We start from the raw sequence: 22,515 nt of genomic DNA, 5'->3' as shown, positions 1-22,515 counted from the left end.
GTTGTGTGGGGAGGGATACTTTGTAGTTAGCTTGGTGGAAGCAGCAGGGCCGATATCAAAATGGCTCATTTCCCCAGAGGAGCTCCCAGCACCTCGGTGCAGAGCTGAGCATCCCCGCATGTATAAATCATAAAAGCTGCTGTGCTCCCAGTTTCTACCGTGGAGGCCTCCGCACAAGAAAGAGTTAGGCCAAATGCTTAACTGCCCAGTGATGGCCTTGGGGAAGGGAAGGCAGGAAGGAAGCAGTGTGCTCAGGGTAGGAAGCTGAAGCCCTCTGAGTCACCCCACACCTCCCTCAAAGACCAATGCACAAGGATTCGAGGAGGGGCCTCTCTCGCAGAATGCAGCTTTAGTTCCGTCCCAGCGGAGAAGACAGAGCAGGTGGTCTTCCTTTGACTGTTGATCCTGGACATTTTAATGAGCTCCCTCGAGACCGGGAAGAGAACAGTCTGTAAGCAATGATCTAGCCCACACCCCTGGCAGGCTGCTGACTTCTGAGTAAAGAAACCTCTGTGAAGAGCTTGTGATGATAGAGTTGGAAGACTTGGCTTTCTCTGAAGAAGGCAAATGCAGTCCAATGAACGAACATGAGACAACCCAGGGCCTTTAGAGCTTCAGTGTTATTACCGAGAGTAAACAGTTTCCAGAGAACAACAGCCAATAGCAAGTTCACGCAACATTTTCTAGTTTGGTTTTCCTCATTCTGCTTACTACTCGTGTGCATTGTTCAGACCCTGGGTGTTGGTGTGCGCTGCCATCAGCAGCAGGGTATCTGTTCCTCCAGTCTCCTGCTCCAGACGCTCTGAAGAAAGCTGTAGGTCCGTCTTAGAAGTGACTTAAGACGACAGCTTTTCATGGGTAGGAGCCTTGAGCCAGTTTGCCTTGCAGTTAGTTCCAAGGCAGAATCTGGGGCAGTGACCAGGTTTCTGCATCAGTAAGGTCTACGGATTGTTACTGCATGGGTGTGGAAGTACCTACTTTTTTGCAGTACCCCAGCCTGATGGACAGATTTTAGGGAACAGGTGTCAGATACTATCCAGCCAAATATAAATCCTGAAAGGGCACGAAATCTTGGTAACCCTGGAGTCCCCTTCTGCTAGAAATAAGACTGTGGACGCACAGCACGTCAGAGCTCATGCAGTGATGCAGATGTACATCTGGTGGTTCTGTGAACAGTCTGATGACTAGAGTATTCCAGGTGCTCGGGGGTGCTCCAGAGGTCAGAGGTGAAATGGAGTAGTTTCTGCCCTCACAGTCCAAGTCTAGCTGGAGAGGCTTGCAGAATAAATTAGCATGACTGAATGCTCACAGCATGGAGAACTGGGGCCGGCAGCACCTAGAAAGTGCAGTATTGTTTGTCCCCTCGCCAGGCTGTGCAGTGTGAGGAAGGTGGGGAGTGGTCATCTGGGAAGACAGCTCGATACATTTTTGTCCTGTTTAGCCATCTCATTTCTAGGTTCCTTTCTCAGCAAATGAGCACCTGGGTCTGCCCTTCTGTCTCCCTCTGTAGGAATTCTGGGTCATGAACACCTCGATCCAGAGCACGATCATTCTTCTCATTGAGCAAATTGTGGTGGCTCTTGGTGGTGAGTTTAAGCTCTACCTGCCCCAGCTGATCCCACACATGCTGCGTGTCTTCATGCACGACAACAGCCAAGGCCGCATCGTCTCCATCAAGGTGAGCAGGGTTCCCAACCTCCCAGGAACAAGGACACCTAAGCTCGTGCAGTGTCTTTCCAGAATATTCCCAGTCCTCTCTTGATTGTCCTTCCTGTTTGTCTCCCTTGATGGCTTGGTCTTCATAAAGGTTTGTCTCCAGCCAGCCTTGTTATCTAGCACCTGATACACGTGAGCCAAAATACAGCAGAGAAAGCAAAGTAGCATGTATCACATAGAATAAGGGCCAGGGACACCAAAAAAGAATGCAGTCGAGAGCTGTATGACAGATCTTCAGAACCCCACAGAGCTCTGAATTTTCATACACCGCCCCAGCCATGTACCGGGTTACCTGACACCTTCCTGTATTGCTTACCTCATGCTCTTGCTCCTGTTTGCAGCTGCTGGCAGCGATCCAGCTGTTTGGTGCCAACCTGGATGATTATCTGCACTTGCTGTTGCCTCCGATTGTGAAATTGTTTGATGCCCCCGAAGTCCCGCTGCCATCGAGGAAGTAAGCACCTATTTTACCAGGCCATCTTTGTGGGTTTGTTCACTTCTGCTTCCATTATTTTAGTTCAGAGATGTCCCAGATTATGGAGACCTTGTTGCTGCCCTCCTTCCCGTCCCTCGGGGCTTTGGTAAGGTAGCCTTCAGCTGGCACCTGTTGTAGGGCTGCCTTGGAGACAGTGGACCGCCTCACAGAGTCCCTGGATTTCACCGACTATGCCTCCCGGATCATTCACCCTATCGTTCGGACGCTGGACCAGAGCCCAGAGCTGCGCCCCACAGCCATGGATACACTCTCTTCGCTGGTCTTTCAACTGGGGAAGAAGGTAACATGGGACTCCTGGATGGACCCACCGTGTTATCTGCCTTGTTTGGGAAGAAAACTATGAAATCTCCAGTCGTTAGTACATAGATCAGGAGATGGGTCTCAGCCTCTCTTAGAGAATATGAAATCATTTCAGTTTTTATTGTTCTTCTTCCTTTGTTCAGCCAGTTTTAGTTGAAGCACCTATGTGGGCTGTGTTGTTCTAGAGATTGCAGAAAATAGCTGGGGATGGAGTGCTTACCTAGCTAATGTGTGAAGGCCTGGGTTTTGGCCCCGGTACTGCACAGCACTGGGTAGTGGCACTTGGGTGGTGCAAGCAGGAGGATCAGGCGTTGAGGAACACTTCAGCACAGAGTGAATTTGAGGCCAGCCTGGGACTCAGGAGATCCTGTCTCCAAAAATTTTAAATTGAAAAAGAAATTTTTTTTTCAAGAAGAAAAGGGAAGAGCAAATCCTTATTCTTACAATATTTTTTTAGGAAAGCAAAGTGAGTGGTAACTACTTCCCTGCTACCCTGAGTGTGCTGGGTAAAAGTTGGAAGAAATGCTATTCATGCAGGGGAGACAGGGAAGACTTTTCTAATGTACTATCATGTAGTGTGAATTCTCATTGGTCTTAATAATAAAACCTGGACTCTGGGCTGAAGAGATGGCTCGGAGGTTAAGAGCACTGGCTGTTCTTCCAGAGGTCCTGAGTTCAATTCCCAGCAACCACATGGTGGCTCGCAACCATCTATGAGACCTGGTGCCCTCTTCTGGTGGGCAGGCATACATGCAGACAGAACATTGTATACATAATATATAAATAATTTTAAAATAATAATAAAAAAAAAACCCTGGAGTCACATATAGGGTAAATGCTGAAAAATCAGAGAAGTAAAGGAACCAGCCACTAGAGAGACCTTTTACCTCTACTGAATCCTCAGACCAAAGTGGGCAAGATCCTGTCTCTAAACCCTCAGACTGAATACCACACACTCCTCCTCCACCCAGCCATACCCCTTCTTGCCTCCACTGCCTTAGTACTGGAATTAAAGCCACAGAACTCCCAAGTACTGGGTTTAAAGGTGTGAACCATCACCACCTGTCTCTGTTTCCCATTTAGACTGGATTGATCTTGTGTAGCTCAGGGTGACCTTGAATTCAAAGAGATCTGTCTGCCTCTGTCTCCCAAGTGCTGGGATTAAAGGTGTGCACCACCACTGCCTGACCTCTGTGGCTAACTAGTGTGGCTAGCTCTGCACTCTGATCCTCAGGCAAGCGTTATTTGTTCCAGTACAAACAAAATACCACCACCACTGTCGTTTAAACAGGGACCTGACTCCAGTCTCCCCAGCTGCAGAGAGTTACCTAGAGACACTCTTAGCACCAAGTACACAGGGTCAGCTGGGTAGCTAGAGACAGGAGCAGCACCAAGTCCACAGTGAGGTGGGCAGCTAGCATTTGTGGTACCCCTAGAGAGCAAGGTAACCCCCAAAGTGATGCGGGAATACTTGTAGCTAAGGTCTTAGATGAGACAGGGTTAGGTAGTGGGGAAACTACAGTCTGAATCAGAGGGTCTCCAATCAGCATCCATATGCCTGGAAACTTCTTAGGAATGCAAACTCTCAGGCCAGATCTGCTGATTTGGGAACTTGGGCTGTGTCATAAGCCTCCAGGAGCCAGGACCCACCAACATGTGCAAATCACTGTGAACAAGACTAGAAAGCTTGGGAGACTTTGATTGCAGGATATCAGAATTGATATTTTAAAATGATGACTGTCAGTGATACATTTGGAAATGGGCTGTGGAGCAAGAGGCCTGGACACTGGGGAAAGCAGACAGAAGCCATGGGGATTGACCTGGCATTACAGCGGCAGGAAAGGAGTTCTAGGGACTCCCACAGAGCCGGCCAAGCACAGAAGGTAGCTACTCTCCTGTTCTCCAGAGTAACGGTGTCTTTCCTTCCTGTATAGTACCAGATCTTCATCCCCATGGTAAATAAAGTCCTGGTGCGACACCGGATCAATCACCAGCGCTACGATGTGCTCATCTGCAGAATCGTCAAGGTGAGTGAGCGCCCTTCGCACCGAGGTCCCAAGAGGTTTCCTCCTTGGCAATCTCACAGCAAAGGACAGGCTAAGGCTAGCCTTTTAGCCCTGGCTAGGCCTGGCAGACGTGTCTGGAGAAGGTGATTTTCTTTTGTATGGTTTCTGTTGAAGTCTCTCACTTTCGCCTATGTGGCTGAAAAGTGGCCGCACCCAGCTCAGAACTAATAAGCCTGACCTTGGTATAGTAGATTGTATTGTGGGCACTGAGGTTTGAGTTTCTCACAATCCTCATGTATTTGTTTGAGATTACAAACAAAAAATAATAGTTCTTAATCTCTTGGGCTGAATGAAAGCAGGCAGCAAGCCCAGCTGTGTGCCATTTGTGCTCTGGGCATTTGATCACTTTATTCGGCTCAGTCTGCCTTTGCCTGGCTTGGGGACTCACCTGTTGAAGGTTTGTCAGTGACCCCCATGGGGAGCTCAGCCACCTGTGGCGATTTTGGACGTATGTGCAATGTGTCCTGCTTGTTGAAATCCTGGCTCTTCCAGACAGGACTCTCCCAAGGTTCGTGAATGTTTTGTAAGCTGGGGCATATCTGGTACAGGTGCCGTCGCTCAGTGCATCTCTGCTTGCAGGGGTACACACTTGCTGATGAGGAAGAAGACCCTCTGATTTACCAGCACCGGATGCTAAGGAGTGGCCAAGGAGATGCACTGGCCAGTGGACCAGTAGAAACGGGACCCATGAAGAAGCTGCATGTCAGCACCATCAACCTCCAAAAGGCAGGTCCATTGTTTCCAGGGAGCTTGGGGGAGCAGAGCTCTGTTTTCCTTTCTCATTCAGAACTTTCATCTCTTGCTACTTTGAATTTACACTGACCAATCAGCTTGTTTGTTTGTTTGTTTGTTTTTAAAAAGTCAATTATCTTGAATTTAGGCCATTGTGTCTGACTTTTTTACATTTATTCGTTTGCTTGCTTGCTTTATTTTGTTTTGGAATTACGTTGCTGTTGCTTTGTGGCAGGGTCATACTGTACAGCCCTGGCTAGTCCTGAGCTCACTACGTAGTCCAGGCTGACCTTGAACTTGTAGCCATCCTCCTGCCCTAGCCACTCAGCTGGTGGTAGGACAGGCATGTGCTGCCTTCCAGCACATCTGAAGTGTTGTTTCTGTAGCACAGATTGGCCTCTAACTCATGCACCTGCATCCTACGTGCTGGGATTATGGGCAGGAGCCATTGTGCCTAACTGTAATTATTTTTAATTTATTCGGCTTACTCCTTTTATTTATGTGTATTTTGCCTGCGTGTGTATATTTGTACCATGTGCAAGCTTGGTCAGAAGAATCTTGGATCCCCTGGAAGGAGAGCTGTGGATGACTGTGAATCACTGTAGGTCCTGAGAACTGAACCCAACATGTTTTCAAGACAGGGTTTCTCTGTGGAAACAGTCCTGGCTGTCCTGGAACTCACTTTGTAGACCAGGCTGGCTGAGAACACACAGAGATCCATCTGCCTCTGCCTTCTGAGTGCTGGGATTGAAGGTGTGTGCCACCACTGCCAACAATAAAAATTTTAAAGCATTAAAAAAAAATTCACTGTTGCCGGGAGGTGGTGACACACTTCCCTGTGTCCCTTTTATCCTTTAGACACGACTTCCCAGGCTCAGGTCACAGGAAGCAGAAGTACTAGGCATGGAAGTCCAGGCCTGTAGTCCTATCCCGTAGGAGACTGAGGCAGTACAATTGTGAGGGGTTTTGTTTTATTTTATTTTGCTTTGAGACAGGGTTTCTCTGTAGCCCGACTGTCCTGCCACTTGCTTAGACCAAGTTGGCCTCTGCCTCCTAGTGCTGAGATTAAAGGTGTGTGTGTGTGTGTGTGTGTGTGTGTGTGTGTGTGTGTGTGTGTGTGTGTACCTATGTATCTTTTTTTTTTAATGTAGAAAATTAAGTATCTTTTGTGTTTCCTTAGAACTAGGACCTTTTGTTACAAATAGCATTCCCAGGAGAACAGAGCTGGCATCTCAGTTTCTCCTGCTGCTGCTGTGGTATAAGACTCATCAAGAGCAACCCTAAGGGGACGGGTATATTGTGACTTACAGTCCCGGGGGAACTGTAATGACAGGGAAGGTGTGGTAGCAGGAGCAGGAAGCTGTCTGGTCATGTTTTACCCTCACTCAGGAAGTGAGGCTGGGCTATGAATCCGCAAGACCCTCCCCCAGTGACTTATCTCCACATAAAGGTTCTGTAACCTTCCCAGACAGCACCCCAACCTGGGGAGCCAGGTGTTCAAGCCCATGAACCTATGGGGACATTTCATATTTAAACATGGCAGCTGATAAGCCCCTAATTAGTCATAAAATTGATGTGGTCTTTCAAGCACTGGTTCTGCTCTTCTCCCTCTCGTCAGGTTTACTAGTTCCTCGGGATCTTATTAAAATGTGTACTCTGATGTGGGATGTCTGAGGTCAGGCCTGATACCGTATTTCTAACAAGCTCCCAGGTCTGTGTGTAATACTTCCAGCCCATGGACCACACTTTGAATACCTAACTTTTAGAGCTTTGCTAGTGAGTACTAAATTGTCTCTGCTGACACAGCCTGGGATCTGGCCAGCTTTCTGCCATGTGGTGGTTCAGAACTTCTCTGGGGAACCTGAGCAGAATAGTCAGAATTCCTTCACCAACTTGAAGTACCCCACTCTACAGCCCCTCTGGAGACTGTGAGCAACCTCCAGGTTGCATTTTAGCCTGGTGTTTTCCTGTTTCTTAGCAGCTCCCTCTCAGCCACTGGGGGAGGTAAAGAGGCAGGGAGGCCTGAGTCTCTAGACAAATCTGGGGGGTTGTACTTATACCCAGCATTAAACACTAAGGGTTTATTAATTATTGACTTCACTCCTCCACAGATAGCTAGGAAATGCTTGCTGGTTTAAGATGGAACCGGTCAGGTAGCCATGGTTTAGGAGGAATGCTACCTTTCCTCTGGGGATTTCCTAATAGCTACTTCAAGAGAGGGCAATGAGTCATGAGTCACTGTATTGTCTCATGGTTATTGGGGCTACCTGGCAGCACCTCACAAAGGGTAAACTGTCAGAGGTGAGAAGTACATCTGCCGGCATGTCTGTTAGACACAGGTGCAGCCACTCTACCCTGGAACTCTGCTCTGCCTTGCAAACATCTCTTCATGGTTTGGTTTATTTCTACAGGCTTTCCTTTCCACTTAAGAGTAGAAATTATGTCTTACATGTGTATCTGCTTGTGGGTGTGGGTATCCACGAACACCAGAAAAGGCATCGGATTCCCTATAGCTAGAGTTAGAGGCTGTTGTGAGCTGCCTAATGTGGGTGCTAGGAACCAAACTCCCATCCTCTACAAGAGCAATGTATGCTATGCTCTTAACCGAGGAGCCATCTCTCCAGCCCCTCTACCCAGGACTCAGGCAGTAAACATAAACATCAACAGTCAGACAAAAGGGGATTTCTAGTTTATCTTCCCAAGAACAGAACAAGTTCAGAAACCCTAAGCAAAATCCTCCATCGCTGATTCTTGAATCCATTTTGTCGAAAGTAAAAATATGCTTCCGTATGTAATCAGAAATGGGATGGTGTATTTATCAATTGTTTAAAGTTTCTTCTTTTTTTTCTGTGGTGCTAGGAATCAAATCCTCTCAGTTTTGAGGTGTAGCAGTGCTTGCATGTTTTCCCAGCACTTGGAAGATGGAGTAGGGAATACTCACGTTCAAGAACAAGTCTAGACGTTGGGGACCTAGTAATAGAGCCCGGCCAGTTCAGATCCATGCCATGTTGATGATAGCAGCCACTTTTTATTCATCTGTTTGAGCTAGGCCGTCTGGATACAGTTAGATAAGGAGCCTGAGGCTCAGTGTTATTGCTGTGAGTGGCTGGGTCAGGACTCCAAATAGGATTGGAGCTTCAGAGAACAACACCACATAGTACACTAGTGTGATGTACACCACTAAGGTTCATTACACTCCTTAGTAAAGCCTTAAGATGCTCAGTGGAGTGGAAGGTGGCATGTCCCCTTTATAATAAGTAGTTGCCCAAGATCAGAGAGCCAAAAGTTACAAAACTGAGACCAGTCCAAGCCTTTGAGTCCTGGGTGTGGTTTTGGCCACTACACCAGAGTCTGATGTTCCACTGACATTCCTGCCCAAGAGGCCCCAGGAGTACTTTGGGGCCAGGGATGGAGCCTACGTCCTCACACATGAGGAGCTCAAGCATTAAGCCATACTTCAGCTCTGCAGAGCTGAATGCCCAGCTCACTTCTGCACCACGGCCATCCAGCCATCTGTTAGGTTCTGTTGAAGACACTCTGGATATAACAGACCTGTCATGCTGGTTCTGCAGAGCGAGTCCAGCCCCAGCAGGTAGCATACGGGCCTTTCCTACACCCCGCTGTGCTCAGAGGCTCCTGCTTTTGCTTTATGTGCTTTAATTAAATCTCTGTCTTTTATGTTCTGTAGAAACTACAGGTATGAATTACAAGTCACAGTAGAATGATGGTGACATCAGTGGTAGTGGTTTTGCGATGACCCTAAAGCTATTGGCTTCCTGTTGTCACATGTATATCACAGGCCTGGGGAGCTGCCAGAAGGGTCTCCAAAGATGACTGGCTGGAGTGGCTGAGACGGCTGAGTCTGGAGTTGCTGAAGGACTCCTCATCACCTTCCCTGCGCTCGTGCTGGGCCCTGGCACAGGCCTACAACCCAATGGCCAGGTATGTGTGCCAGGGCTTCCTGCCTGGCTTCCTTTCCCTGTTTGCAAGGCCTTTCTCTTCTTTTCTTTTTTTTTTTTTTTTTGTGCAATGGACACATTGCATATAGTGAGGAATAGTGGTGATTTAATTAACAGGCAGCCATTTTCCATAGGGGGCAGCAGAGGGAAGGCATTTATTCCAGTTTTATGAGCAGAGCTGGTTTTACTGTGTTAGTAGTAGTTATGGGCTCCATATTCCATAATAATTTGGTTCCTCTCATTTATTTCACATTTTCTTTTTCTTTTGTTTTGTTTTCTTTTTTAATGTTTCAAAACGCCCTGTCTAGACGTTCTTTGTCTCTGTAGTGTGTGGATCACACATGCCTTGCTGATGTTCTATGTCATGCATGTGTGGATTACACGTGCCTTGCTGATGCTCTGTGTCACGCGAGTGTGGATCAGTCGTGCCTAGCTGATGCTCCGTGTCACACGAGTGTGGATTACACGTGTCTAGCTGATGCTCTGTGTCACGCGAGTGTGGATTACACATGCCTAGCTGATGCTCTGTATCACGCGAGTGTGGATTACACGTGCCTAGCTGATGCTCCGTGTCACACGAGTGTGGATCACACATGTCTAGCTGATGCTCCGTGTCACACGAGTGTGGATCACACGTGCCTAGCTGATGCTCCGTGTCACACGAGTGTGGATCACACGTGCCTAGCTGATGCTCCGTGTCACACGAGTGTGGATCACACGTGCCTAGCTGATGCTCCGTGTCACACGAGTGTGGATTACACGTGTCTAGCTGATGCTCTGTGTCACGCGAGTGTGGATTACACATGCCTAGCTGATGCTCTGTATCACGCGAGTGTGGATTACACGTGCCTAGCTGATGCTCCGTGTCACACGAGTGTGGATTACACATGTCTAGCTGATGCTCCGTGTCACACGAGTGTGGATTGCACGTGCCTAGCTGATGCTCCGTGTCACATGAGTGTGGATCACACGTGCCTAGCTGATGCTCCGTGTCACACGAGTGTGGATCACACGTGCCTAGCTGATGCTCCGTGTCACACGAGTGTGGATCACACGTGTCTAGCTGATGTTCTGTACCACTCTTCTACCCAGGTCATCCTGAGCACAATGTCATTCCCAGAGAGTCTGGTTTGTTTGTTTTATTTGGTTTTTAGTTTTTCGAGACAGTTTCTTTGTATAACGGCTTTGCCTGTCCTGAAACTCACGCTGTATACCAGGCTGGCCAGGAGCTCCCAGAGATCCTCCTGAATGCTGGAATTAAAGATGTGTGCCCCTACCGCCTGGGAGAGGCTGTTTATTAACTTAGTCCCCGATATAAATTGGGGATCCATTGTCAACTCTGAATAGATAAGGAACGCTTGTTCCTTCATTTACACCAGGCTTGTGTCAGTGTTCGATTTTTAAGATTAGAATTTAATCTTTTTTCCTACCATATTTCAAAATTATACACATTAGTCTAAGTTAACCTTGAAGTATGTAACAGAAAGTGAAGAACATTAAGTTTTAACCCCCACCCATAGCGGGACCATGTTCTGGTCTCCATTCCTCTACCACCGCAGGCCACAGCGCCTAGAAACATGGAAAGCATTTTATGTTGGGAGGTGGGGTTATCCATCCATGTGACTCTGTGGGGATCTCACCTCTGTGTTGTGGTCTTGGAAATGGCTCTTGTGCTGTGGAGACCGGCAGGGCATCCTGTGTGCTTTGGTGGCATTTGAGTCTGTCGTCCCTCACGTAGTCACCCAGTCAGATGCTCTCAGTGTGTTTGGAAAGCAGTAGCAGATGCTGCCGTTGCCATTTTTGATCTTAAGAATTTGGACATTGTCCAGGCAATTCTCCAAGAATCACTTAAGTACTGTTATTTCCTAAATCTGTTCGTGTTGAAGCTTTCTTTCTGTTCGTCCCAGTGCAGAGAAGCGCGCAGAAACCGCCAGGAAACGTAACTGTGAAGAGAAGTTAGTTTGCTGTATCCTCCTCCCCACCCCACTCTACCACAGTCCCCTGGGTGCCATGTCTATGCACGCCCGAAAAGATAAAGTTGTCATTGCTAGGCTTGCCGATGCCTGCCTGAGGTCACAGCAGTTGGGAGGTGAAGCAATAGGGTGCCTGAGTATGAAAGCAGTCTGGGTTGTAGTGTGAGACCCTGACTCAAACAAACAAACAGATTCGAGTTTCCTCCTTTGCTTGCCACAGAGCAGATAGTGACAGCAGTTGTTGTGCTGCTTGGAGGTTTAGATAACTTCCAACAAGCTCCATCAGGCAGCTTTGCTCCTCGTAATCAAACGGCAGTGCCAGCAGGTTGATAGAGCTTGTGGCACCAGGCAGAGGCACGGGAAAGATTCCTAACATCCTTCCCTGCCCGCTGGGTTCATAGGGATCTCTTCAATGCTGCGTTTGTGTCCTGCTGGTCTGAACTGAATGAAGACCAACAAGATGAGCTCATCAGAAGCATTGAGTTGGCCCTCACTTCTCAAGACATCGCCGAAGTCACACAGACCCTCTTGAACTTGGCTGAGTTCATGGAACACAGTGACAAGGTGAGCTTTTCCTCCATTGTGCCAGTGGATGGTGGGAGGAAGCCAGCTGGCAGGAGGGGAAAGCAGGAACACAGCCCACTCTTAACGTGTGCCCCATCTACCATATTCCTGTGCTTCCCTGTAGGGCCCCCTGCCACTGAGAGATGACAATGGCATCGTGCTGTTGGGTGAGAGAGCTGCCAAGTGCCGAGCATATGCAAAAGCCCTACACTACAAAGAACTGGAGTTCCAGAAAGGGCCCACTCCTGCCATACTTGAGTCCCTCATCAGGTAGGCCCTGAACGCCTGTGCTGCTGCCTGCCCCACTTCACTGGGGTCCAGTGTAGAATTCAGCTGTGTGAAGTCTGCCGTCAGGTGTGGTTGGCACGTGTAAATATGTGGCTACAGATGGCTGTCAAACCATGGTTGTCACTTCTGTCAATCCTTACGACCTGCACGCCATTGTTTCCCACCCTGTGCTGTCTGGTCCCAGTAAAATCAATGGGAAGCAGTTCTCTGGCCACAAGCCCTGGGAAAGATGGATGGGTGTCTAGCTTAGGTGATGCTGCCGAGCAGCACTAGGGTGCCCAGAGGCAGGGGCAGGTTTTAGAGACAGAATCTTTTGGTGCCCACTCTTCCTCCTTTGGAGTTCTGTGACTGTGAAGCAAAGTCTGAAATGCAGTGACTTTTCCCTGGTTCGATTTTGTTCTCTCCTCGCCTAAGATAGTTTGGAATCTTCTGGGTATGGAAAAGGAAGTTGTTTAGTAAATGTTGTGCTGTTAGAAGTTACAAGCAGCCAGAAACATGAGCCTCAGCTCCTCGAGGACTGCTCACTTCTCCCAATGATTTTAGAAATGGTAACTCTGAAATCTGATATCTCATGGAGATGCTAACATGGTTCATCATTTAACTGCAGATAGCTCAGGACAAACCAACAGCTAACAAGCTCCTGGGTAGGCCAGCAGACCCTGCTGAGCAGAGTGCTTCCGCTGCCGTGTTCTGTGCGCACTCTGCCTTCACAGCAGGCGACACGAGAGGACTGCTTCAGCACAGGAAACACAAAGACCTGCATTTCTCCCTTCTACCTCTCACTTGTTCATGTGGTAGCTTCCGGAGACCAGGGTAACTAACTGGGTGTGTTAACATTAACTTCAGACAGCTAATTTAAACCTATTGTGTCCTTGCTGACTTTCCTGAGACCTGTTTGAAGCTCCTCATCCCCACCGTTGGTTTTTCCTTATATTTGAGACAATCAAACACTGAAGTTAATAGAATTTTCAGCAGAAAGATAGAGTATGAGCAGAAAAGCACTTGTCAGCTCTTTAAGCCAATGTAATGGAAAATGACCACAGTTCCCTGCACATAGATTTGAATTTGATGCATTTTGTTTTATTTTGTCGGTTTAGAATTTTGGTGTAAATTCAGCTCGAAGGGAAAGCGTGCACTCTGAGCTACTCAGGCTGTTCAGCGTCTTCCGCCTGCCGCTGTCTTCTCTCTCCCTGCCGCTGTCTTCTCTCTCCCTGCCGCTGTCTTCTCTCTCCCTGCGCACCGCTGTGTGGTGTTGACTGTGATGCCCTCTTTACCGGGAAAGCTGTTGTCTTGCTTCTGGGGGGTTGGGTCTGTCTATTTGGTTTGGTTTTGGTTTGTTTTTTTTTGGGAAACAGTCTTCTATATAGTGAAGAGTGAACTTAGAATCCTCCTGCCTCAGTCTCCTGAGTTCTCTTTTAGACACACACCTGAGGAGAAAGTTGTGGAATCAGCCTTGGTCAGAGCTGCTGTTGGGAAACTGCCCCAGAGTAGGAGACACCTGGGGGCACTTTGAGTTGTGTGCCCTATGTGGGTCTGGTCTTGAGATGGGGCTCTCAAGTCTCTGACTAAATTCATTTCTTCTTATGTTATTGATTTTTATTGAGCTCTACATTTTTCTCTGCTCTCCTCCCTGCCTCTCCCCTCCCTTTCAACCCTCTCCCAGGGTCCCCATGCTCCCCATACACACAATTTACTCAGGAGATCTTGTCTTTTTCTACTTCGCTAAATTCCTTTCTTCACAGTGGCTTCTGAGTTCCTGCTTCTCCCCCGCAGGTGAACTGTAGGTGTCTTGTCTGTTTTGACTGTTAGCATCCCTCCCCACACAGTGGTTGGTTTTTTTCCCAGTCATATTCCACTCACTAGTTTATCTGTTCCTAGAGCCTATGGTAATACATACATTTAACATTAGCCAGCTATTTCTTATTTTTTATTTTTTGCTTTTAAAAAAACAACAGTTTCCTTTTGAGCAGATGTGATGGTACACACCTGTAATCCCAGCACTCACTAGGTAGATTTGGAAGGATTTTTCCACTCTGGTTCCATCTGTCTGTTTCCTACCTGTGTGTTCTGGGAAAAATTAAATCCCGCATGTAGTCTTCAGGCTGGGTCAGCACTAAGACAATATAAACTGCTTGAAGCTCACATAGATGAGAAAGTATATAATCACTTCTCAGGGGAGCGGGGAATTAGGAGGAATCGGGTTTTAAGAAACACATCATACTAGCTGTGGGGCCTTGGTTATCTAGTGCACGAGGACAGTGGTCTTTTGGCCTCTCTTCTGTTCTTCTTGTTTTGCAAAAGGGTCTCACTGCATAGACTTGGCTGTCCTGGAGCTCTCTATAGACCAGGCTGACTCCTGCAGAGATCCGTAGACCTCTGCCTCCTAAGTGCTAGCATCAAAGGCGTCTGCCACAGCAGCCTGCCTTTCTTGTTTGCTCTGCCATGTAGAGAATCTCATCAAAGCTGTGTGCTGTCTGTCCTACAGCATCCGCACAGTGAAGCACAAGGACCGGTGCTCACTGGGTGGTCTGCTCCTGTTCCCAGTTCTCAGAGGGCCTTGTCTTCTACAGCAGCACCCAGCTCTGCTTCTCTATGTCAGAGGCTATGAGGGCACCATCTGTCTGCCAGTACCAAACACATGCTGGGAAGTGTGGGGCTGGGCTGCCTTGCTTGCCCATTCTCCCGCTCTCCCTCTTCCCCTCTGAGGAGTTTCCCTCCGAAGTGGGAGACCACAGGAGTTCTTTGGGGTTCATGTTAAATGAAGGGAGAATCATCAGCTTTTCTGTGGGGGCGCCTTGTTCTGCACACTCCTGTGGGGCCTGTCCTCCCACTCCTCCAAACAGCGTGGTGCTGGGCACCTCATTCTTCTGCCTGCCTGAGGAGGTTTCTGTTTGGATAGCAACAGGGACCCCTTGGGACCCCTGTTTTATGCGGCTTCTCTTGTCACTTTATTTCTTTGAAAAATCCCCAAAGTTCTTGTTCATGAGGGGAAATAGATTCCCAGGACCAGAGATCCATGGGTACAGTGAAGTTACTAAGTGAGAGACATGGCTTATCTTGTACTGACTTCCTCCAGAGGGCAGCTCCTCTTGTAAAGGACCAATCCCCTGACCCCTGTTGTGAACCCAAGTTGGTATAGGCTGCCAATGCCAGGCTCTGCTCCTGCTCTCCAGTGGCTTAGGCCCTTCCCCCTACCCCCATGCCACCCTCTACCCCACTCCCCCCTCTCTCTGCCCTTTTCTTTATCTGGCTTCCTGATCCTTTGATTTCCTTGACTCAATGCAGAACCAACTCAAGGGTCACTGCTCATTCTGACTTTTTACCTGAAGTTTTTACCATTCTCTCAGTGGTAATAATAAGAATTTAGAAGAAAATACTCAAATTTTTATTAGTATTTATTGTAAAAGAAAAAGGTATTTTGAATGTTTAGAACAGAGACTACAATCTTTTATTTTTACAAAGCAAGATGCTTCTTCTATACATTCTAAGTTTCTAACCACAGTACCATCTACCTCCATTTTCAGACATTCTTCTTATAGGCAGTGTTTTTAAAGGGGATCTCTGAGTCCATTTCTTACAGAATAAGTAAAAATGGGTATGTACGTTTACTGAGAATGTTTGAAGGCCATACTGTGATCGCCCGGAGGCTGTGCTCACTCCCGTTGGTCTCCCTCCCACAGCAGGCCTTGCAGTGCTATTCCCTGAAGACTGTTTGGAGTAGTCCACCTGGACCGCGCTTTACCCCACATCTTTGTGCCTCTTGAAAATCCTGTATGCCACCTATGTACTCGGGAGGCAGAGGCAGTCGGATCTCTGTGAATTCAAGGCCAGCCTGGTCTACAATAGCTAGTGCCAGGACAGGCTCCAAAGCTACGGAGAAACCCTGTCTCAAAAAACAAAAACAAAACAAAATTTAAAAAATCCTCTTGCATCATGATGGTGCAGGCCTTTAATCCCAGCACTTGGGAAGCAGAAGCAGGTAGATCTCTGTGAGTTCAAGGCCAACCACTACATGAGTTCAGAACAGCCAGAATTATATAGAGAGACCCAGTCTCAAAAATAAAATCAAAACAAATCCTGCAGACACAGGAAATGTCATGGGATTGAAGAAAAGGAAGCTCCCTCTCCGCCACCCGCTCTTTTTCCCAAGACCTCTCCTCTGAGAGTCACTTCATTCCTCTTTACTCTTTTTTTTGCTCATGGCTTCTAAGCCTCCGTCAGAGAAGCTGGCTACAGTGACCTCTGGATTACTGTTGCCCACAGTAAGTCATGTGGGAAACAGCTGCTGCGCTCTGGGCCCACGCAGTCGCCCCCGAGGCACCTGTGGCAGGCCCCGCTGGGTCTACTAACTGTGTCGCCGTTTGCTAGTGCGTTAGTTCTGTTGTGTGTACATGAGCTCACATCGGTGGCACAGAGAAAGTTCTCTCGGGCTCCTTAGAAAGTGGCGTTTGTTGAAGATGATAGACCATTCCCTTCTTACCCTTTTCCGCCCTCCTCCCATCCTGCTCTGCCCTGCTCAGCCTTCCACGTGCCTCACTTCAACAGCTCTGCATTGCAGCAGCCTTCTCTTAGGGCTTGAAGACTTCTGGACGGATCTTCATCTCCACCCGTTTGAGGGAGTAGTTGGCTCCGTGCCAGCCGTACCAAGTGATGCCATCCATATGTTTCTTGTGCTCCCCCAGGCGGTAGTACACCCCATTGAGGTTGGAATCTGTGCAGCAGTTGTACCAGTAGCCACCTGGCATGAGAAACAGATGAGGCTGGGATGGCTCCCTAGGCTGTAGCTGACTGATGGTGTAAAGCTGGCGGCAAAGGGACCGCCACAGCCAGAGCACAGCTGTAGTTAACTGCTTGTTCTCAGCGGTACTCCGGCCCCAAACTTTGTCCCCCTGCCTCCCAGACCTCACCTTTACGGAGCTCTGCACACTTGTCCAGGCAGTTGTCATTGTCCTTGTCCTTGGTGCTGAAGACTGTGTTGTTATGGTAGAGGAGGGCATCCTTCCCCACGTTGCCACTGTAGTTCCCCAGGAAGAGGCGGTAGCTGTTCAGCTCATTGCCCAGCGCAAAGTGGCTGTACTCTGCGTATCGTGTGCTGCCCTCCCAGTCCTGGCAAGGAGGAGCAGAGTCTTAGGGAAGCTATAAAGGACTTTGTTTCGACAGACCCCAAACCCTTCCTCTCTCTCTAGTTCCACAGCTAAATGTCTCCTTAATGATGGGACTCTATTAAGACTGTTACAGTTCACCCTGTTATCTGGAAGCTAGCAAACACAGGTCCGAGACCAAACTTGGGTCTGGACTCACCATATGACCTGGATTGTTCTTTCTGTGCCCCTTCATGTCTCTGTTGGACTTTTGTTTTAAATCTCCCTCTGAGATGCTATCAGAGCAAGTGGGGATATTGTACTTGAAGCCTTCTAGAGTGCCACCACCCAGCATCACTGAGATTTGTACTTCAGAAGATCCCAGGCAGAGGCGATGGTGTTTCTATCTCTCTATGGTTTACCCTGTTCTGGCCTGCATCTCCCCAGGTCTGGGTCAGCTATAGTTTAACTTTGCTGAAGGGTAGAAAGAAGAGAAAAACCTTCCTCAGCTGTACTGGAGCTTCAGGGAAGTCGCCACAGTGACCGTCCAGACCTAATGTAAACAGACCATGGTGGTGGCTCCCAAACCATCCCAGTCAGGGCCTCACAGCTCACACTTACCTCCAGCTCCACACGGAGCCTTGTTGGCTGTCTGGTAAGCCGGTGGATGTGCTCATTCCCTAGCCAGAAGTCTCCTCGGATGCTGCCAAAGCCCTGCTTATACTGTCTCCAGTCTTGGTAGAAGGAGACGAGGCCACTCTTGCGTCTCTGGATGACGGTCCAGCCTCCGCCTGAAGTTTCCATATCACAGAACACCTGAAACAGAGAAGATCCTCTGGGCAGGGGTAGGAGCTTGGGGACAGACTGCCCGTCTGTGTGCTGTGCCTACAAGGTCAAACAGTCGGTCCGTGGACTCTGCACACTGTAGCAGAAATATTGCTCCCAGTGTGGAGGGGCTGGGGCACCATGGTGATTAGCTTAGAGATGTATATGGTGGGGGGCATCAGGTAAACACAGCTTGAATGGAAGAATGAGGTTCTTCAGTGTGCCTCCTTCTAATGTCTCCTCTCCTGGAGAGCAGTTGATCTAGGACTTTGCCGGAAGTGTGAGCTAGTTATGTTGGTAGGAATCAGAGTTAACGTTTGACTGGTGATTTGAAAATAAGCAGATGGCTGGAATCTGGAGAGAGAAATCCCATAAACTGGGCACTCTCATAGGCTCCACCATGGCTACATTACTTCTCTGAGTCTCCCTTTCTGTAGACCAGACCTTTAAGGACAAAGGGTAGGACGTGGCAGTAGCAACCTCACCTCCAGCTCAGGGCTGCCCAGGAACTCATCAGGAGGAAGCTTGTACACTCCGGAGATGCGGTAGTTCTTCTGGTAGAGGGAGTAGCAGTCATAGATGGCATCTGTGGGGGACACCCAGAGTGAACAGGGATTTGGGCCCCGGGGATGGGAGGGCATGCCTGCTGCATCCAAACCGGATTAAAAAATAAGATTTTAATTGTACTGTAAGGTGCCCATGAGTAGAAGCAGGTGTCGTGACTGTGGGGGCGTGTTTGGGCTTCCTTGGTTATAAAGCAGTAGAATAGGGAGGCCCTTCACCTGTGCCAAGGAAGCTCCAGGGTGAATGTAAGACAGACACCCTGTTGTAGCGCCAAGCCGTGAAACTAAAATGGTGTGGTCTGTGAAGGCCATTTGACAGCTGCTATGAGTAACTTCAGGCTTCTTGGGTGGGACCTCGGCCAGGGGCTAAGTTGCAAGTACCTCAGAGGGTTGCTGTTTCTTGGTTTGTTTGGTTTGTTGTTTCTCAGGTAATAGCTACTGTGAATTAGGGAGACAGATTTGAAATCTTATCCCCTCCCCAATCTCACATTGCTACATGTTTAAATGAAAACCAAAACCCCAAGGAGCCTATTGGGACAGTTCCCTGCAAGTTTTGATAAACAAGGAAATGAGACATTCCCACTTCCCCTTGGGCTTGATTTAAAAGCTTCCTTGGCTGCTTTGAGGCTGCTCTGTGCTGGGGTTTGTGTCCTTGTTGTGAATAACAGAGCTGCTTCTGGAGAGTCTGGCTGTTGAAGGAGACACTTCCTGCTCCCGGTCTGGGGACTTTTTCCTTGGTGCCTACTGACACAGGTGGAAGTGGGAGCTCCCAAAGTGCCCGTTTTCGCACAGGCCATATTGGGGAAGGGGAAGTGAGGTACACCTGCCCTCCCAGGAGACTTCCAGTAGCAAGAAGTGGCACAGCCTCTGCATCTGGCCTGCTCTTCTGCATGAGCAGTTTCATCTCACAGACTAAATGAAGGCTTGCTTGTCTGGTAAATGAGAACACCTACCTTTGGGTTCCCAAACCGAGGATCACAAGGTTCATGCTTTATATATGTGTTTAATTAACTAACAGACTTTTCAGGCTTAATTTTGGGCAAAACTTTTTCTTAGTCTGAACCAAGGGTAGCCAGTGCCAAGCTATCCAAAAACTGAATATTGTTTTCCTGAAGAGTGAATTGCATGTGCCTTTTTTTCAGCCACTAAAGATCAGCATTTTAGCATTACATTTGCTTATGTTTTGTGCTATTTGGGGGAGTTTTATTAGCAAACATGGGGAAGACAGATCAGAACTGTAGAATATCAAGGTGTCTATCCTTTCTTGAGCACAAAGGTGTCAGTCGAAAGGTTGCAGGCTGTGTCTGCGCTGAGATAAGCTAGGTAGCATCTGCTACCTGTCTGCACTAAGTCCTGAGGATACGCAAACACTGTATGGGGTGAAACTTAGCATCTAGAGCAACTGCTACCATCTACTGTTCATTCCTGCTTCTTTGCGTCTGTTGGCGCTCGGCAAGGAAGTATAGCAGGGTCACACCAACCTTGTGTGACTTTGGGCAGACTTCACGCTTCAAAGGGGAGTTCAGACTCCTCACTTGCTGAAATTTTATGTGATTCAAATGGACTGGATGGAGCCAGGCATGAGATACTTCATGCCTGCAATTCCAGTGCTTGGGAGGCTAAGGCAGTAGGATCCAGAGTTCTAGGCTGGCCTAGGCTATCTATCTATCTATCTATCTATCTATCTATCTATCTATCTATCTATCTATCTATCTAGTGAGCTTAAAGCTAACCTGGGCTACATGAGACTTTGTCTTAGAGAGAGACTGGTAGGTCTTGGCTAAACTTGCAGGACATCACTAACCCCCAATGAGTACAAAGTGAACCTTTAATGATAATGCACTCCCCAAAGGCTCCCCAAAGTTGTCCTGTTGAGCAGGTCATCCAGAAGCAGTGCTGGGGCTAGGAGACCTCAGCAGGGACGAGGCAAGGAGTGCAAGGACGGCACTTACCTGCCGAGGTCTGCGTAACTGTCTGAGCTGCCTGCAGCTGCATGATGTCGATCTGGTTGTTCATCTCCGAGTACTTGCCCTCGGCCACAGCGAGCCGAGCCTCTATGCGCTTGCTGCTGCTCTCCAGCTCCATCACCTGCATGACCACACTGACCCAGTCGCTCTCCTGCTTCTTGCTCAGCTCACCCAGCAGACTGCTAAGGTTGGCAACCTGGGCTTTGAGCTCCCTCATCTCCTCACAGCACACAGCCGCTTTGAGCTGCGCAGGTGTCTTGCGCTTAGGAGGCTTCTGCAGCCACACTGGGTGGCTGACAAAGGCCACAAGGATAATGCATAGCCAGGTCTTCCGTAGCATTGTCCAGAGGACTGTTGAGACGTCTCCTGTAGAGTCTGTACCTAGTGGAGTCTGTGAAGCTGCAGGAAGCTGAGTTTTTGACCCACTAACAGTTTTCTTCCTTCCTGGGGATCTCCTTTCTCTGCACTTTCTTAGCCTTTCTCAAAGCTAAAGTTCTGAAGAGGACCTCAGTGGATGTCCGAGTACTTTCCTTCCCAAGTCTAAATGACCCACCAAGGCAGCATCTTAAATATTGTTAGTGCCTGTACCTCCACCCTACCATGCTGTGTACTAAAGCCCCTCCCACCTCATCTGGGAGGGTCAGGTGCCTGTTGAGTGAGGTCAGCACGGAGTTAGGCCAGAGGCTAGGAGGAGGGGAACTGAGCGAGTATTTGTTTCCTTGTCTGTACAGTCTCTGGGCTCAGACAGGAGGCTGGGAATTTGTTTCCAGTTGCGCCTATTAGATTATACCCCTGCCAGCCACTGGCTCAGCTCTATCAGCAGACAGGCAGTAGAAGAGTTTCCAAACTCCTGTCTGAAGGTTACATAATGCAGACTGAGGGTGAGGTAGTGAGCAGGAGTTGGGACTGAGACTGCTGAGCTAGGGAGGCCTGCTAAGGTAATCCATGCTGTTCCTTTGTGGTTCTGGGCTATTTGGACATCCCACTGAGTGTGGGCAAATTGGAGTTTTAACTGGGCTGGATACCTCTTTTTCTGGTCATCATTCAGTGCTGTAGAAAATCCTGCTGAGTCTGAATTAGTAGTTTGCCTCTGTGGAACTGTCTTCCTTTTCACACCTTCCTTCCAAAAAGATGGCTTGACATTTTACAAGGAGGTATCACAAACTTCGGACAGAGAGGAAGACTCAGCCCTGCCAGGCATGGCTCTGTGATTGGTCACCCACACTTCTGTCAGAGTCTGGACAGCAGGGAATAGGCCCAACTTCTGCCTGAGCTTCAAACTTAGAGAAAAGACTCCCTGTCACCTAATCAATCCAGATCAGGAATCTAGATTCCCTCTCTCCTTGCAGTGTGGTTTGCGAGTTACTGTTAGTTCTCTTCGTGTGACTTTGCCTGAGAAACGGAGTTATTACAGCCTTGATATCCTTTATTTGAAGTGCTACAACCATGTAAAATCATGGAACTTTTCACTAAAACAATATGCAAAAGTCCCGCTATCCTTCCTGCAGGAGCTGTCTTTGGAACGTGTGCCGCTGAGACAGTCACTTGACTTGCTGCTCAGCGTGGGTCCCATGTACAAACATGGCACTGCACAGCTCTTCCTGCCATACCCTCTGAGCCTTTTCCAGCAGGGTGTCCGGGTCCTCAGACAGTGGTTCTGTTTGGGCAGCTCAGGTGAGCAGCAGGTTTACATTTCTGAGGAAAGGGCATTAAGGACTCAGGCCACTTCTTGTTCCCCTCACTTGCTGTCTATTTCTGCCTTGGAAATCGGATGTTCCTGGCATTTTCTGGGCTATCTGCTCAGAGATTGGGAGTTGCCACTGTGCTATTGTGGTCTTTTCTCTTCCCTTAGTGAGTAGCTGCTTTAGCAGCCTTCACCGGCTCTATGGGGTTCATTAGTGTTTACCATCATTCGGAGTCTGCTAAACTCTGTGGCGCTGTCTAAGGTAACTGTGTGTCTCTCCAGTGATGCTATGCTTAAGCCA

General features: G+C 48.5%; 2 protein-coding genes across 3 annotated transcripts in view; one reads left to right on the top strand and one right to left on the bottom strand.

Annotated features, from left to right (window-relative positions):
- Mtor (mechanistic target of rapamycin kinase) overlaps positions 1–22,515 on the top strand; it is a 115,758-nt gene that overhangs the window by 34,026 nt on the left and 59,217 nt on the right. For both annotated transcript variants that reach the window (XM_048461655.2, XM_085690292.2), the window contains exons 21-28: positions 1,511–1,678; positions 2,058–2,170; positions 2,330–2,492; positions 4,447–4,539; positions 5,158–5,304; positions 9,110–9,252; positions 11,644–11,806; positions 11,931–12,076. In XM_048461655.2, coding sequence (XP_048317612.1) covers positions 1,511–1,678; positions 2,058–2,170; positions 2,330–2,492; positions 4,447–4,539; positions 5,158–5,304; positions 9,110–9,252; positions 11,644–11,806; positions 11,931–12,076 — 1,136 coding nt within the window. The remainder of the gene's footprint in view (positions 1–1,510; positions 1,679–2,057; positions 2,171–2,329; positions 2,493–4,446; positions 4,540–5,157; positions 5,305–9,109; positions 9,253–11,643; positions 11,807–11,930; positions 12,077–22,515) is intronic.
- On the bottom strand, positions 15,472–21,136 carry Angptl7 (angiopoietin like 7). The gene is made up of 5 exons (XM_048461670.3): positions 20,516–21,136; positions 18,486–18,586; positions 17,797–17,991; positions 17,002–17,200; positions 15,472–16,832 (listed from the first exon to the last, which is right to left on the bottom strand). The coding sequence occupies exons 1-5, from the start codon at positions 20,868–20,870 to the stop codon at positions 16,663–16,665; spliced, it is 1,020 nt and encodes a 339-aa protein (XP_048317627.1). The 5' UTR covers positions 20,871–21,136; the 3' UTR covers positions 15,472–16,662.

The sequence above is a fragment of the Myodes glareolus genome, chromosome 6 (assembly GCF_982192425.1).
Source record: "Myodes glareolus chromosome 6, mMyoGla1.1, whole genome shotgun sequence".
Lineage (NCBI taxonomy): Eukaryota > Metazoa > Chordata > Mammalia > Rodentia > Cricetidae > Myodes > Myodes glareolus.
This window is presented reverse-complemented; position numbering and strand designations above follow the sequence as displayed.